Here is a 16,001-nt window from a genome sequence, read left to right as displayed (position 1 = left end):
TTTGATGTTTTACTAATTGTTTCCCATCTACTTATACTAAACGAAAAGCTTTTAAACCAACTACAGAAGTATCCAGCTTGTCTGTAGTCATCTCCTCATACAAAGCAACAATACAATGATAAGAACTGTTCAATATGCATGGAAGAGAATACACTTACATACGTAACTGATCTGCCTTATTACTATTCAGTTGTGTTTTTACATTTTCTCTCGTACAAACTCTGAAAGACAACTGAGTAAAATGCTAAGATATTGTTCTCATTACAATCTTTTTGTAAAGCTGGTTACAGAAAGTAGAGAACTAGGTAGAAACCTGAAAATATTAAGCCAACAAATACCTTCATTTTATAACATATTGCACATGATTATGTTTTTCAGAGACAGCATATTACAATCTCCATTCTTGACAGTAAGATTTCTTCAGCTGAACTAAGGCAAGAAAAACAGTTTTCAACAGAACCAGTGGCAGAATAAGGAAGCATTCAAATGCATAAGAAACAAAACATAGATTCTCAACTGTAAACAGCAAATACCTGCCAATACTCGAAAAAACAGGACAGGTGTCAGGAACAGTACAGAGTATTGCATTTAAAGAACCCATTTGGCGTAACAAATGCATGCTGACTGTACCATTTACAGTCTCTCATACAATGGACAGGGAACTATTATTAGTCATGAGTGAGGGGAAAAAAGGCAATTAATTAATGGTCCAGAACAGAGGTAGGCCTAGCACAACTTTCTGAGACCCACCCAATTTGATACCATTACTTTAGTCCAACGTCTAGTAACTTACCTTTGCTTTTTCACTGGGTTCACTGGTTGTGCCATAGGGAGTGTTATGCAATTCCTTTGAGACAACACACAGAAATTCAGCCTGATCTTCATTGCCATAGTTATAGGAAGAACCAATACTGACCAGCTGAAAGATGTAAAAAAAAAAAAAAAAAGTCAATTGCATTTCCACATAAAACAAATTCCATAAATTCTCATCATTAGTACAAACTCTCCTTACTCTTCAGACTGTTGGTTGTGCCTGAAGCATGATTCTCCACTTCAATGCAAATGTTTTGATGCTGACAAATACACTGACATTCTGATGATAAGATAAACGTAGCTTTTCTTTGTAAACATTTACAGAATTAGTGATTTACGGTTATGATTATACTCTGAAAGAAAAGGCTACAGAGGCAGGCCAGTGGAGAATTAGACTGTTCCCTGTTTCTGTTATTTACTGGAAACCTTCCCATCATCCAAAGTTAATTTTTAAAAAGCTTGTGTGTGGTATCTTGATGTAGCATGATTTAACATGTAAATGGCTGCATGCAGGAAGCACTTTAGCCTAAAGGGATACCCACCATTTACTTACAGAATAACAGTACTTCTATTAAAACGTATTTTGAGTGGACAAAGACAAAATTTGCATTTGATTGGAAAACAGCAAGACACAGTATGGTGGGACACCAATATTAACATCTGAAATTCATATGTACTGCTACAAGGAAGTTAATTAAGGAAGCGCTACAAGCAGAAGCCATGTATAATGAAATGCGACATATTTACAAGCTTCTACAAATCTTGATATTGAATGATAAATGACAATTTACTGAGAAAGAAGGATATACTCAACATCAGTACTACCTCATATGCAGCATGTTTATCAAATGGCAGAAATTTCATGTAACTTGTCTTACCTTACATACAGTACACTTACCTAATGCTAGAAGCTTTACACAGCCTGCCTTTCCAAGCCAGAATCAATTCAGATGTAGCTGGTTCATTTATTTTAAAGGTTTATTTCAAAAGCATGACAAGATAATGTATGGTGCTATTACTACTGACACAGATCAAAGTCCTAAAAATCAACCTGTTGCACAGATACACTGTATCTAAATGTCATTACCAAAACTGTATTAAATCTACCTACCAAATCACCCCACACATGTGATAAGGCTGTCCTATTCCCCAATCTCTATTATATCATTAAAGTCCCCTAGTAACGGCCCCATAGAAAAAGCTTGACTTGTTTTTTAGGGCAACAGCACTTGAAACACTGTAGTTACTGTCTAAAAACAAACTGTGTACTGCCATTAGTCTAGCAGAGCACCAAAGAGAGTAAAAGCCTTGTTAAAGCAAGGAAGATGTAGCCAAGATGAAATCTTGATCCACAATCTGTACTTGAGGGATAAGATTATTCCCCCAACAGAAGTGGAAGGTAGACCAAGGTTAAAAGCAGCTTCCATATACCACTGTCGGGAGAAAATAAAGCCTCATTGTACTTTTAAAGAGAGAGAGGAGAAAGATGCTCAGATGTTCCAGCACTGTGGTAAGACGGCCAAGCAAGCACCTCCACAGACAGAGCCAATGTCTACAAAGAGCAGCAGGCAGTATGTCTGCACAATGAACCAACTTGATGCCAGGCCCAGGCAACGTCAAAGTTTTTGGACCCTGATAGCATTACAGCATACAAGGGTCAGCCTCCAATGAACAGTACTGGCAACCAAAATTTATCAGTCTCAAGCTACCTACTTTAACTACACTCTCTGGGTGTGATCACTAGAACCCTTTCCCTCCCTCCTCCACTCCTAACATCACTCTAGTTCTGCAAAATACATACATAGTCAGTAATGAACACAGGCTGATCAAAAATGAATGTGATCTAGACAGTTCTTCCACCAAAACCATGTAATGAAATTACAAAACCCTGGGGTTTTTTGAGGCACCAATACATCCTCATTGGAATACAAAGGCACCATTTATCTTGAGATGCTAAGTCAGATATCTTTCACAACGGATACTCTGCAGTCTGCACCATAACATATTTGTGTGATATAGAATCACAAAACCCATAAAGTAACTAGCTCCTTAGTTGCACAAAATGGACTAAGAAAGTCCACTGAAAACCTGGAAAATCAACCCAGACTTACTTCATGTATAGAGATTGATCTGTTGATTCTCTTCCCTATCAGCAAAAAATATCATGCACAAATTTTCAGAAAAAAAGCAATTAAGTTGGCTCGAAGCCTGTTAAAGTGGTATAAAGTTTATACTATATATTATATAGCAATTACAAACCATATAATACAAATACAGTAACTGCTTCAACTATTGAGGTGAAATGTAGGACTATTTTAAACAGTATTTTTAACCCACTTAAAGGCTAGAAAACATTCAAAAAGTTGGATACATGTTTAAATAAAGCCATGCATAATTCACCTTCTCTGAAGAGAAATTTGAAGAATAAAATCCAAGCATATGATTTGAATTAGTATACAATCAACTTTTCTTCTTGCAAAATGGCAAGAACTTGCTATCAGATAAGCTATGATAACAACTACCAGAAGAAAAAATAATTCTTTACTCACTGACACTCAAAAGAAATAAATGACCTCTCTGAAAGCAGATATGATACAAGATCCAAACATCAGCCAAATCATCACTCCTGGTTCAACAAGGTTAACAGGTCCTCAGTTGATAGCTACTTACATCCCCCAACTAATGCTTCATAATCCAAATAAGTTGACCTTTTGCACCTAAGTCTTTTTAGGAGACATGGCAGACTGACTACTTATTAGCTAGTTGGATAGGACTATTGATTTAGCTGACAGCAAAACAGCTGGATGACTTTTTGCCATTAGTAATCAGCTGGTGCATTTCAAGATAAAGTCACTTTTCCAATATTACACACAAGTTCTTCAAAACTCCAACACAATACTCTTGTAAGCAGTTCCATATGTGTGCAACTAAGAATGTATTATTTGCGTTCATAGTATCAATAGCATGCTAGAAACTTCATTGTAGCTTTTTGAGATGCATCAGCAGCAATAAGGGTGATGGCAGAAAAAGAAACAATGGAAAATGACTGCAGATTAGGACTGAACCGTTGTGTCAGAAAGTATGATCAGAAATAAAGCAATATTTTATTACTTGTATTCCGAAAGTCACCTCATTGTTCCCAGTGTTGGTGGCAACACTTTAAGAAGGATGCTGGTAAACTGGAAGGAATCATTAAACTCCCCCACCCTGTGTCGTCCCCTTCCCCCCCCCCCATAAGAACCCACAACAAATCAGAGTAATCTGAGGTCTGCAAAACATGTTACAATGCATAGGAAAAGGATTTCAGATTATCCAGCCTACTTTCTCAACTTTCTGAAAGGACAAACTCTTTTTGGATCATGGGGCTTAAACAGCAGAGAGAGTTTTAATGACCAAGAACTTAAGGAAGGAGAAGAAGAACATTTTGAAACACTGAATTTCATAGATTTGTATGATTATATATACATACATATACATGCATGTATGTATTCTTCCTCATTGTTTTTTTCCTTCCATGACTTGTTTCATTACACTCCTTACTAAAGCAGCGTGATCCTGCTTGAGCGTCCCTGTGAGCCCCAACAGCGTCATAACCGAGCACAGGAAAATGCCGATGTTACTTATCACAGAAACTGCATTAGATCATGATCCATTCATTGTTTGCATGGAATAAGGGTGCTGACATTAGCGGACTGTAAGCTGTAACTAAAAAAGGCAGGAATAGAAAGTGTTGTTGTTGTTGTTGTTGTTGTTGTTGTTATTATTATTATTATTATTATTATTATTCAACAAAAATATAGTTATTTGCATTATATTGCTTGATGTGCCAATACAGGTCAGGATTTTCCTGAAAAGACAAAGAAGTAACAGCAGAGAAGTTCCTGTCTCATAAAGCCTGAACTTTTAAGTACGATAAAATATGACAATCAGAAAGGGTTAAAAAAACCCCACAGTTTGGCATAAGTAAAGGTGGACAAAGACTACCTGATGCCTAGCTATGGTCGGGCTTGTTTTTAAACAGGAAAGATTTAAGACTGATTTCAGGGACAATAAGGAAGTAACTTTCTGAAGAACTTTTCCGAAGTCTGCAGCTCTGTGAGAGGATAACTGTGTCTTTCAAAAGACTATTTAAGAAAAACAGATGATAAAAGTGGTATAGCTGAGAGAACAGGTCAAATGATTTTGTAACAATTATTCTTAAATTCTATTTTAAGTATTCTTAATCTTTGAATATTACTGCTTCTATTTCAGACATGGTGAACTCTTGGTACACTAGAAAGCTTGTCTTGGAAAGCTTGTCTTTTTATTTTTAATTATACTAACTAACAGTTGATAGGATAAAAGAAAGTCTTCCCCTCAATTTTTTTTACAGAATCAAGATGTATGAATGTAAGAATAGCCTCTACACCTTTTAGAGTTTTAATGTGTTCACTTCTACTGCCTTCTCAAAGGATTTGCAAAAGGCTATGAAGATACATACACATCAGCCGTTAAACTCAGCACTGATGACTGACACCAGGACCGCAAGCATATTTATTTCAGGTCTCTTAATGCAATTGTCAGACTTCAAATCTAGGAGGAAGGAAAACTCATTCCCTTCCAGATTTTTTTTTTTTTTTTATTTTATACCTGCCTTCATTTCTTCTCTGCCTTCCCCGATCTCCCATTTTATTATGTTGAATTTTACTTTGAGCTATCTAGGACATGAACACATGAAAAACATCATGCTGCCTGTACCATACACGTCCTTAACAACAGGCCACATTTCCTACTCGGTTTCAGAAAGTTTGCAAACCCAGTGCATTAAGTCCATATTCCAAATGTTACCTATACAACTGCAAGAAACAGATAGTGCTTGGTACACTGAAAGCAGATTCTGGAATATAGCTAGGCAACAGTCCAGGTTTAAAATCTAGAATTGCATGGCTAAGTGTCCGTGTAAACTCATAGGCAAGGTTCTGCTCTTGTCAAGTTACTTTAGTGTCATGTTATCTTCATGATGTCATACTGATCTTTCAGACTGAATAACCATATATATAGCAAGGAAAAGAACAAGTACTCCAAGTATTTTATTGATGAAAAATACTACAGAACACGAGGTTCCTGAATCAAGTCACATAAGACACTTCAAAATGGAGCATAGCTATATAAAGAACTGGAAACTGCCTCCAATGTTACTGGTTAGCAAAAAATCCTTCCCAAACTCTTGGACACTGGGAAATAACACAGCAATTAAAAAACCAGTGACCTGAGGGCGAGGGGAGCAGGAAGGATGACACGGCCTAAAAAGCCAATGAGTGAAGCTATGATTCTACACTTGGTTTTCAAGAAAATTTCCCAAGGTGGGAAAAAAACAAAACAACAAAAAAATAAATCCAAAAAACCCCAGGATGTTCTTTCCACTTGAGACAAGAATTAAAACTGCTGGGTTTGTTCTCCCCTGACTCCTCCATATTTTATTTCTGAAAAATTCTGTTATTCATTGTTCCAGTTTTTAATATATTTCATCCACCTAAAAAAAAAAAAAAAAAAAAGAGTGAAGTTCTCAGTTACCAGAAATAAAGGGTTCGAACTCGGAACTTAACTGGCTATTAGGTGGATGAAATACACTCAAACTGGAACAATGATTAACACAGAAATGTCCCTTTCTGAACCCAGTGAACTCAAAGCTTTATTTACAGGGCTCCTAATGTTTAAATTGTACCACTTTTACTTAACAAGTATGGATCAAAGGCTGTTAACTTTGGAGGAAGATTTAAGGAAAAGAAGTTACCTATTGAGAAGGTAAGAACTCTTCTTAAGAAAAACTTTTAACTAAATAACTAGGGGGGTTTTGTTTTGTTTTTTTAAAATTATTTTTTACAATATGAACATTCATAATGTATAATGAAATACCGTGATTATAAATAAAAGCCAGTCACAAATACACACAAATTACTATGTGCTGTACATCCAGGAATAAAGTGGAATGATTTGAAAGCAGCAGAAACGCAAGGAGGTCAAGCATATCAGTGTGAGGGCAAAAAGAATGGTGTGACACACCTCACTGCAGCATTTCTGGAAGCATCTCTCTTCCCCTTTCACTTCCCGTGACACTATCAGCAGATACTCTGACTGCTGGGCCCGGCCACAGCTGTACTGGGAACCTATACTGACAAGCTGAAATAACCAATCAAAGCAAAACACAAAAAGAAACCTTTGTAAAGCTGAAGCACATACCGTTATCCAAATCGTACAAATAACAGATGAGCTCAAACGTGCAGGTAACATTTATTTGCCGCTAGAACAGGTTGCTATCAAGCTACAACTTTCATTTCAACATACTTAAAATTCATGGAGGTAGTTGCAAAGCCCTTTGTAATATCAAGGGAAGTTAAGAGTTACTGATAGTAAGTCAGAAAACTCCCCATAGCACTGTGGTGTAGCCAACTACTCTGAAAAACATAAACAAAGTTTGGTGCATTATGAAAGTGAGCATTATTTTCCTGTCATACTTGCCAAGTGCAGAAGGTAACGTGGATATAAAACTGGAAGGTGTTATGTAAAGCAATATATCAAGCCTGCGTATGAAAGAGCTTCATCTTGTTCCAGATATTGATAAAAAAAATACAGCTAGGGAAACATATGAAGTCAACTAGAGGAAAAAAAAGTTGAGTGCTCTAAATTGGTTTTAGAAGGGGTAATTTACAGAAGATCCAAGAAAATAACTGGAGTGGAAAAAATTGTCTGTCTCGTTCCCATAAAAATCAGTACCAAGAACTCTGTTCACACTCGCCAAATGTCTAATAATTCAGAAGCTCAGAACAACCTCAGCTAAATTTCTCAACTTGTTATTACAAAAAATATTTTATCTTAATAAGATATGACAATTCCTAGCCCATTTAAATTAAAGCATAGCCTGTCAGTGCACTTGAGAAAGATTAGAGCTTTAAATTAAGTGTGAAGAACTAGACAACAACTGCCTAGTCTGAGTAAACTGGAGATTACTACTGATGAGAAGGCTCATGAACAATGAATTTATTTTTATCCTGCTATTGTTATGTGAGTAATTTTAAAGGCAGCAGCTAAATACCATCGTCCTCATATAGTGAACATATTTTAGACAGCATTATGGTGACAGACTCAGGTTATATTAATCATTAAAATTTACATGACTGACACACCACTGCTGTCTAAAGCCTTTGTATGTAGCAATTTTGTATAGCCCAAAGTTTCTCATTATGAGGTATTGCCAAAATATTGTTTTACCTGAAAAGGTAACAGTTGAAGCTAAAAATCATCTACAAAATAACCCCCTGAAATCACAAAAGTGGGGAAGTGCAACTGTTGGTGGTAGTTTGTGGACTGGGACTGATACATAATTGCAGTATTCTAACAACGCTTTCACTCATATTCTTTGGAAAAGTGCATCAATACATCCACGTAAGTGCACCAGAAGTTTAACACCTTTCACTCCTATTTAATCACCACATCCAATTGTATTTTACAAGAAAATTTTGAACTGTTAAGGGGAAAGAAATATTTTTGATGAAAAAACCCACTTAAACATGTTATATGGGGCACAGAGCACAATGACTCTCAACCCATAGGAATATTACTAATCTGAAAAAGTTGCTGGTTTCTATCCCACCAAGGATAATATGTACAAAGTGTGGTAGGTGCCACCCCAAAGACTGCTTCTGAAGGAAGCATGCTGCTGAGCAACACAGGTTTAGAAAAAATTTAAAATTACAGAAATGCTACAGTGTTCTCAAATCTTAACAATAAAACTGTTTAGATTATACAGAATATTCTAATCATGTTTCAACTGAATGATGTCTGCTGAAAGCAGGTCTGCAATACAACCAAAGGAGAGAATGGCCTAGTCTGAGGTAATGAGAAGCTGCGCATTATGAGACCATACAGTGATTGTGTTTATCTACTTCAAACTATGTGTCCAAGAGAGAGCAACATGGGGGAGGGAGAAAGTAGGGAGAAAGCTGGATGAAACAAGGACCTAACATTCAAGAAAACCACTGGAATTTTCCAGTTCCAAAAGAGATTCTAAATTCTAAAAGAGATTATAATAGTTCTTCCAGCAGTTGCACTGTCAAAGCAGCATTACTCCCAAATACAATATCCCCAAAGAATACAAGGCTTTAGGACAGGTAAAAAGCCATAGTATCATTTAATCTGTTAAAAAGGAAAGAATCTCTATTTGTAATGAAAGCTAGTTTCTCATGACAAAGAATGTAAAAAAAAAACGTTGTCAATGCACTGGTCAAAAAATAGTCATGTGCATTAAGTGAGAGCTTTTTTCAGGGCCTTAAACAACATTCAGCTTCTGGCATGCCAAACAGACCTGGTAATACCTGAGCCGGAGAACTGAAGCACAAGAAGCTTTCTCTGTGTTGGTTCAGTTTATTTGATCATGGCTGTCTCCATGACACCAGCACCTTACACGTTTCATCGAGTATAAACAAAACATTCTCTTTTACCCTTGTATGCCATACTTTTAAAAAATGTTGCTTTGTTGTGTTATTAGAGTGAGACTGCACAGGATGAGAGGCTTGTGCTTATTCCAATCTCTCCTGGCACCAGACATTGAAAAAGATGCTGGCAGCTGAGCACTTGTGTCTCACTCCAGAGTTAACAGATTCATTGCTCCAATGCAGTTTAAATATTCTGGTAGGTTAGGAACGTGAAGGTTGAAGAGGCCACGTAGTTTCTTATTTACAGAGATTAGCAAAGGTAACAGATCTTGCAATTTTACCATGTATTCTTGAATGTACACACAAAGCTATTTTTATGCAGTGCAAAGAACGAAAACATTCACATAGCTCACACCTATCCAGCTTCACATCCACGCTGGTTAAGTTCACCCTCCTATGTGTATCAGTCCTTTATCTGAAGAACCATTGATTGGGCCCGACAAACATTTATCTCCCAGGCTCATCTCTTTTACCCAGAGCTCTTTATATCTGACCTACCATTCGTATAAATTTGTATTAGTTAATTTTGGTTTATTCACCCTTCAAATGCTCGTGTGTAGACACTGAAGAATTACATTTCAAACATGATGTAGATGTTTTTATAGAAAGTCAGCATAATTTACCTCCTGGAAAGCTACAGTTTTTTTGTTCTCTGACAAATAAGAATACAAATATCAAATTTTAACTTAACTGTGTATCTTTATCTATCCAATTTCTGAAAATGACTGCACTTACAAAGATGCATAGAATTGACTTTATACTCCTCTTTCACATAACTGAATTTTCAGAAGACTTTGTAATTATATCCTGTATGGTTTTTTTACCTGTTCAAATTTCCAGCCATCGGACATTGTGGAAACCATTTGAGTGAGTTCCTCTTCCTGGCACTGCAGCACCCTGTACACGTGTTTGACTGGCACCTTCAAAAAGAAATATAAGATGCTCAATACAGCATGGAATTCACTATGTTTGTGACTTGTCAAAAGTTGCCCTTATTCTTTAGAAATGGTAAGCAACACAACCTTGAGAACACGTGGTCTTCTTTTTTTTTTTTTTTTTAAAGAAATCTCATCTGTTCAGAATCACCTTGCAGAAGACTCAATGCTTCATGAATGTTTCAGGGACTAAAAGTGCTACTTAACAGCTGTAACAAAATAATCTTAAGACTTACCTATTTTTCCATCTGGTAGCAAACCACGTCATTCAAAATCAAGGTTGAGGTTCCGCAGGGGCCTACCTAACTTTAAGGAATGTCTGACCATATTAAAAAATGTCTTTATTTCCCTGTTAAAGTTTCCCATCCAGAGCAATGAATAACTAGGACCATTTAAGCTGAAACTCTTTAGTTGCTATCAGAGCAACTCTGCTGTCCTAGAACCTGGCTTCAAGAGAAATTTCGCAACATAAGTTTGTAATATCTCCATGAAGACTCAGTTATCAGGGAAGGCCAGAGTAGCAGAGTTAAAGAACAAACTTGAATACTCCCTTTACGTAACAGTTTCTCTATCATATTCATTTTCATGAAGAAATATTCCTAAGCTGCTGAGAAGAGGCAGAGTCTTCTCAACTACAGAGCACTAGAAATAAAGAAACTAACTTTGCTACAAAAGCGTATGACAGGAGCTAAACAGCATCAGTATGTATGCTGTATAAACATACTGTATAAACAGCAGTTATACCGTAGTCAGGCAATCTCATCATATTCAGAGTATTTAAATGTATATGAGAAAAACATATTCTACGAAAGCTGTTTTCTAAAATAACTATATCCATAAATGATATTATGACAAATTCTAGTATTACCAGACAGTTCTGAACAATTCTTTAGAATGTTTTCAGTTTTTAAACAAGAACTGGAACCATATGCCTGTGCCTTTTGTAAGCAGGCTGGCAGGTACTGGCAGTTAAGAATATTAATCTTGGCGTACTAATGGTTCCAGCTCAGCCAGTGATGGAGGCAGTCATTCAGGATCTTACTGGGGCAATGAGCAGTTATGGGGAAAAAAAAAAACATGGAACCCACCCACTACTTGCCATAGAACAAATAATCAAAAACACACTGGAAAACAGCCTCACCTGTGAGATTTTGCTGTCTCTTTCTCTTATTTTGTCCTTTACCAGTTTTATTAGTGATGTGATATTGTAGAATTCAGCCTCTTCCAGGACACCTAGTATGAGAACATTTTTTGGAAAGAAAGTGTAACCAAAGATTCCAGGCCAAAACCACCAACCAGTTCCTAAGATTATCTTCTCTATAGCCATAGAAAATGATTTATTTTGCCCTAGGAAAAGTTCATTTACCAACCTAACGATTCTGGCTTCCTTCAGACACATGTAGTTCAAAGTTTAACTCATTCTGAAAAACTGTCCTAAAAAAATCCCCGAAGAAAACTGATGCCATTTCACATACAGAATGAGAGGCAGGAAACAAAAAAAAGGAGCACAAATGCCATTCCATAGCAGACTGATGGACCACCATGGCTCAGGCCCTGCCTCAGGCTGGAATACAAAAGAGAAATTCAAATAGTGCTACTGAAAAGCTATGCAGCTGCTAGTGTGCAGAAAATTTTTCTTGCTATCATTTGAGATCTTAGACCCCGAAACAAAAGCTTAAAGATACATACTACAGACTGCTCCCACTCACGTGTTCAAGCCTTACCTGTTCTCCACACATACTGTGTGTTTAACAATGCACATGGAAATTACATTTCACATTATTTCCTACTAACATTGTTCTGACATTCATTTCTCTTTGATCAATTTCTTCAACACCTTACCAATACAGTTTTAGTACTATATGGTTTAAAACAGTCATCCTCCATTAGGATAAAATTAATATGAACTAGGGACAGAGAGGGAGAAGCTGGGGCCAGAATTTACTCTTCAAAAGTATACTCCACACATATGAACATCCCAGAACTTTACTCTTACTTCGCCTTACATCTTCTAAAGCTTGTTTCACAACCAGTATTCTTTTGCTTGAAGAGGACAAAACCCAAATATTTCACACAGTCATACAGGAAAGATACAAGATAAAAGGCATCTCCCCTCATGTTTGAATACTTATGTTCTATTTCTAGCTGGGGACAGGGGCTGTGAAATCAGGAATCATACTCAAAACACTCAAATAACAGCATACACTATAACTGCACGATAGCTATCAGCTTTGCTTGAAACAGATCGAAATGCTACACAGACTAAGATTTACCACTTGTAAGTTAGGTTTGGTGACTCAAAAGCAGTGAAATTAATAACCAAGTGACAAGAAAGCAAGAGATTTAGTAACATCTTACCTTCCTCAGCTAGGTCCTTGTTAATAACCAGTTTTCCATGTCTGAGATAGTTCAGCACTGGCCCAAAGTAGGTTGGGTCTCTGTCTATTAAATAGGCACCTGTTTCATCCTAGATTAGAAAACAAAAACAAAAAACAAACAAACAACAACAAAACAAAACAAAAAACCCAAAACACCACAAAAAACCCAAACAAACAAACAAACAAAAAAACCAAAAAACCCACAATGATTTGAACGTCCAAGCAGGAATTGCAAGCTAGTATTCAGCTTGGCATCTGAATAGCAAGGAGGTATTCAGACATAGCCACATCCCTTAAAGCCAAATTTATTTAAGACACTAAAATGAATTCAGCAATGTAGTTGTAATTGTATCAGACTGATCACTCAACTCAGTCATGTACTACGCAATGTCTCTTACCTGACCAATTGCCCCCTAACCCCTTATAAAAAGATTATCTACATTGTTAGCATGAAAGATCTAAGCCGTTAAGTGAGAACACTGAAAATTAATGTTAAAAATAACACTTAAAAACAGGAAACTATCATTTTGTTTGGAAACCTGAAGAATCAGAACAAAGGCTACATTCCAGTGAGGTTCAAATACCAGCTTTTTTTTTTTTTTTTTTTAATTAAAGGCAAACAAACCTACCTTCTCTTTAACCTCAACACTTTGCTCTAAAAACTTTTGGTTTTGTCTTAGCTCAGATGTACAAATACTCACAGGGTACTGAAAACAGCTGTGTACCAAGCAAGGGTTGTATGTGCATCTTCTAAAAAAAAAAAAAGTAGACTGAAGATGCAGATCCTACCTACCTCACGCAGACAAAGAAGGGACAGACGAAACTAATTGATGCTCAGTTTACTGGACAGAGTACAGCATTTTGTGGAATGCAAAACAGAGTTCACAAAATTCGCCTGCACAGCTGATATTCTTGACAGAGAGATAAAGGAGCAAAACTGATACTTCCTACATAATTTAGAGTCTATGTGTGAACACCTGTGATCAATGCAGCACTGACATACTTTGTGCTGGCCAGAGATCTAAGGAAGACTGAGAAGACAGATGTCTAATAGATCCACCATTCCTTTCTACTATCAAGTGGATCACTGATAGTGTTAATCCTTCAGTACCTGAAGTTTTGGTGCGATGGATATCCTACAGATATATACTGAAGAGATATGGCAGAATCACAAATACTTTTCTATTTATTCTTATTTTTAATATTCTAGTAGTTTACAGGAGATACTAAAAAAGCATCGCTACCAACAATCCTAGCTAGATTTGAATCATTCTCCCCAAAAACTACATGTGGTAGTGAAACTTGTTCCACATGAAAAAAGTTCTACTGACCCAATCCTCTGCATTTAATATGTAAAGGTTTGATTACTGAACCGTGATACCTGAAAACTCTCTCTATTTAAGAGTATCTAAAGTTCCTAAAATGTTTAATTGGAAAAAAGATGGTGGATGTATTTTCAGGTCCATGGATTTAGTTTCTGGATAACTGCACTTGTCTAACCAGGGTTGGTAGAACATAGAAAGTCACAGCCTGAACTACAAAAGACATAAACATCTTTCTATAATTACAAGCTAAATGCTTTACATACTTGGGCACACTGTCATTTTAGAAGAAGTGAAGGGGTGTTATATTTTATATAAAATTAACTGTTCAAGAAAATGCTAATATATTAAAATGTGCTCTCAGTTAACGTACACTCAGAGCAGACAGTGCTTGATGAAATCTAATCACAATTTCTTCTGACCTAAACTCATGGTCTCACGGAAGTGAGACTAGGCACCAAAAACAGTAGATAGATGAAGTGCATAAAATGGTATATTTTTATTGTTTCACATTCAAATATATTTATATTACCAATACACTTCAAGAACAAACAATCTGCAGACACAACCCAAAGAAATTAAATTAGCTGATAACTGTATGAATTATAAGCTGAAAAGTATTATTTAATACAGGAACAGAAACCAGTGAAGTTGGAAAGGAAAGTCTAAAACTGAGAAAAAGAAACACTGTTTTAAAGAAAAAAGGAGTCTTTGGTCATCAGTTGAACTGAATTACGAAATATATGGGCTTACAAAACTGGAAGTCCTCCCAGTTAAGGGAAATAAGTCTCTAGAAACAAGCTTCTTTAATAAGATTATTGTATTCTTTTACACTACAGTGTTTTCTCACATCAGCCTCTGAAGCAATACTGGCCACCAGCTCTACAGCATTACAAAGATAGACAGGTGGGTCACAGAAGCAAAATAACTAAAAGCTCTAAATGAGTAGAGTAACAGTAATAATGTTACACTAATCTAATAAAAGTAACAATGGTCACTTCACTCCTTACACGGAAGTCCTCAAATTCCTCTTACCTGAGTAGATTTCTATACACTAAAAAAGCTTCCAACAAAAACACAAAGGGAACAAGCTATGTCAGGCCTTCTCTTTCAACTTCCACCTAATGAGAGGTTACCAGCAACCTGCATTACCTGAATTCATTAGCCTAGCATGTACACCAGAGCTTATTATTAGCACTTGTACCAAATATGCTTTACACATACTGACAGCATCCACTCTGTGAAACACAAGATAGAATTGCTTTTGTCTTCTACCTATTTTTAACCATTTTCCTCATCATCCACAGACTTTTTTTCCATTCTATCGTTCCTCATCTCACTTTTTTTCCTTTTATACTCATTCCTTTCCTAACCACTATCAAGTTTCCTTCCTCACCTAATTACCATCTAGACTCTATAAAAATGCTTAATCTTCATACTGATAAATGCAAATACCATACTGAACATGTGTATAATATACCACAAATGAATAAAGTGACATGTCACTAGTGTCATAGTTTACGAAGCCTTTCAGGCAACAATGTGTCTTCAAAAAATAATAAAAAAGAAGAAAAAGGAACCCAAAAGTCTTATAGTTTATGGTGTAATAATAACTGTTTTTTTTCTTTTTTTCATTAGTAAATATCAATAGTTAAAGAACTCTGACTAAATTCTAACAGTGAGCAATCCAAAGTCTGTCAACAGGATTCACTTTAGTATGTAAGTTCCATGCAAAATTATGAATAGACTGAAAAATTCAGAGTAACTGGCCACTTGCTTGCCAAGATTACAGACATGGAAAACATGCATTAATTAACATTCTTCCAAAGAGAAGGATGTGTGCCTTGGACTTTGACTTTACAACTCAGGTGTGCTACAGACTAGTGCCAGGGAGTCAAGAGCCAAAATGTAAACTATTCAGTAAAGAATATTGTAACAACATGCAAAGAATGCACAGGCAAAAGAGGCACAAAACCTCCTCCTTTAGAGTGAGCTGCCTGATTATCCTCCAATGTACACTAAGCACTTCATGTTGAAATCACTAAGAAAAGCCGATTACACTAGATCTTTAAGGATATTTAT

General features: G+C 36.3%; 1 protein-coding gene across 3 annotated transcripts in view; it reads right to left on the bottom strand.

The window, feature by feature from the left end:
- KCTD5 (potassium channel tetramerization domain containing 5) overlaps positions 1-16,001 on the bottom strand; it is a 33,403-nt gene that overhangs the window by 10,289 nt on the left and 7,113 nt on the right. The window contains exons 2-6 of one of the 3 annotated variants that reach the window (XM_087730848.1): positions 12,578-12,686; positions 11,361-11,452; positions 10,109-10,204; positions 6,856-6,972; positions 794-919 (exon numbers count right to left, since the gene is read on the bottom strand). In XM_087730848.1, the coding sequence (XP_087586974.1) occupies positions 794-919; positions 6,856-6,972; positions 10,109-10,204; positions 11,361-11,452; positions 12,578-12,686 (540 nt within the window). Of the gene's footprint in view, positions 1-793; positions 920-4,628; positions 6,326-6,855; positions 6,973-10,108; positions 10,205-11,360; positions 11,453-12,577; positions 12,687-16,001 lie in introns of those variants that run through there. The other 2 variants (XM_087730850.1, XM_087730849.1) reach the window with 2 other exon arrangements.

Source organism: Nipponia nippon, unplaced genomic scaffold (genome assembly GCF_047370975.1).
Source record: "Nipponia nippon isolate SJK-2023a ecotype South Korea unplaced genomic scaffold, ASM4737097v1 scaffold_5, whole genome shotgun sequence".
Classification (NCBI taxonomy): Eukaryota; Metazoa; Chordata; class Aves; order Pelecaniformes; family Threskiornithidae; genus Nipponia; species Nipponia nippon.
The sequence above is the reverse complement of the archived record's forward strand: the minus strand, read 5'-3'. Positions and strand labels throughout refer to the sequence as shown.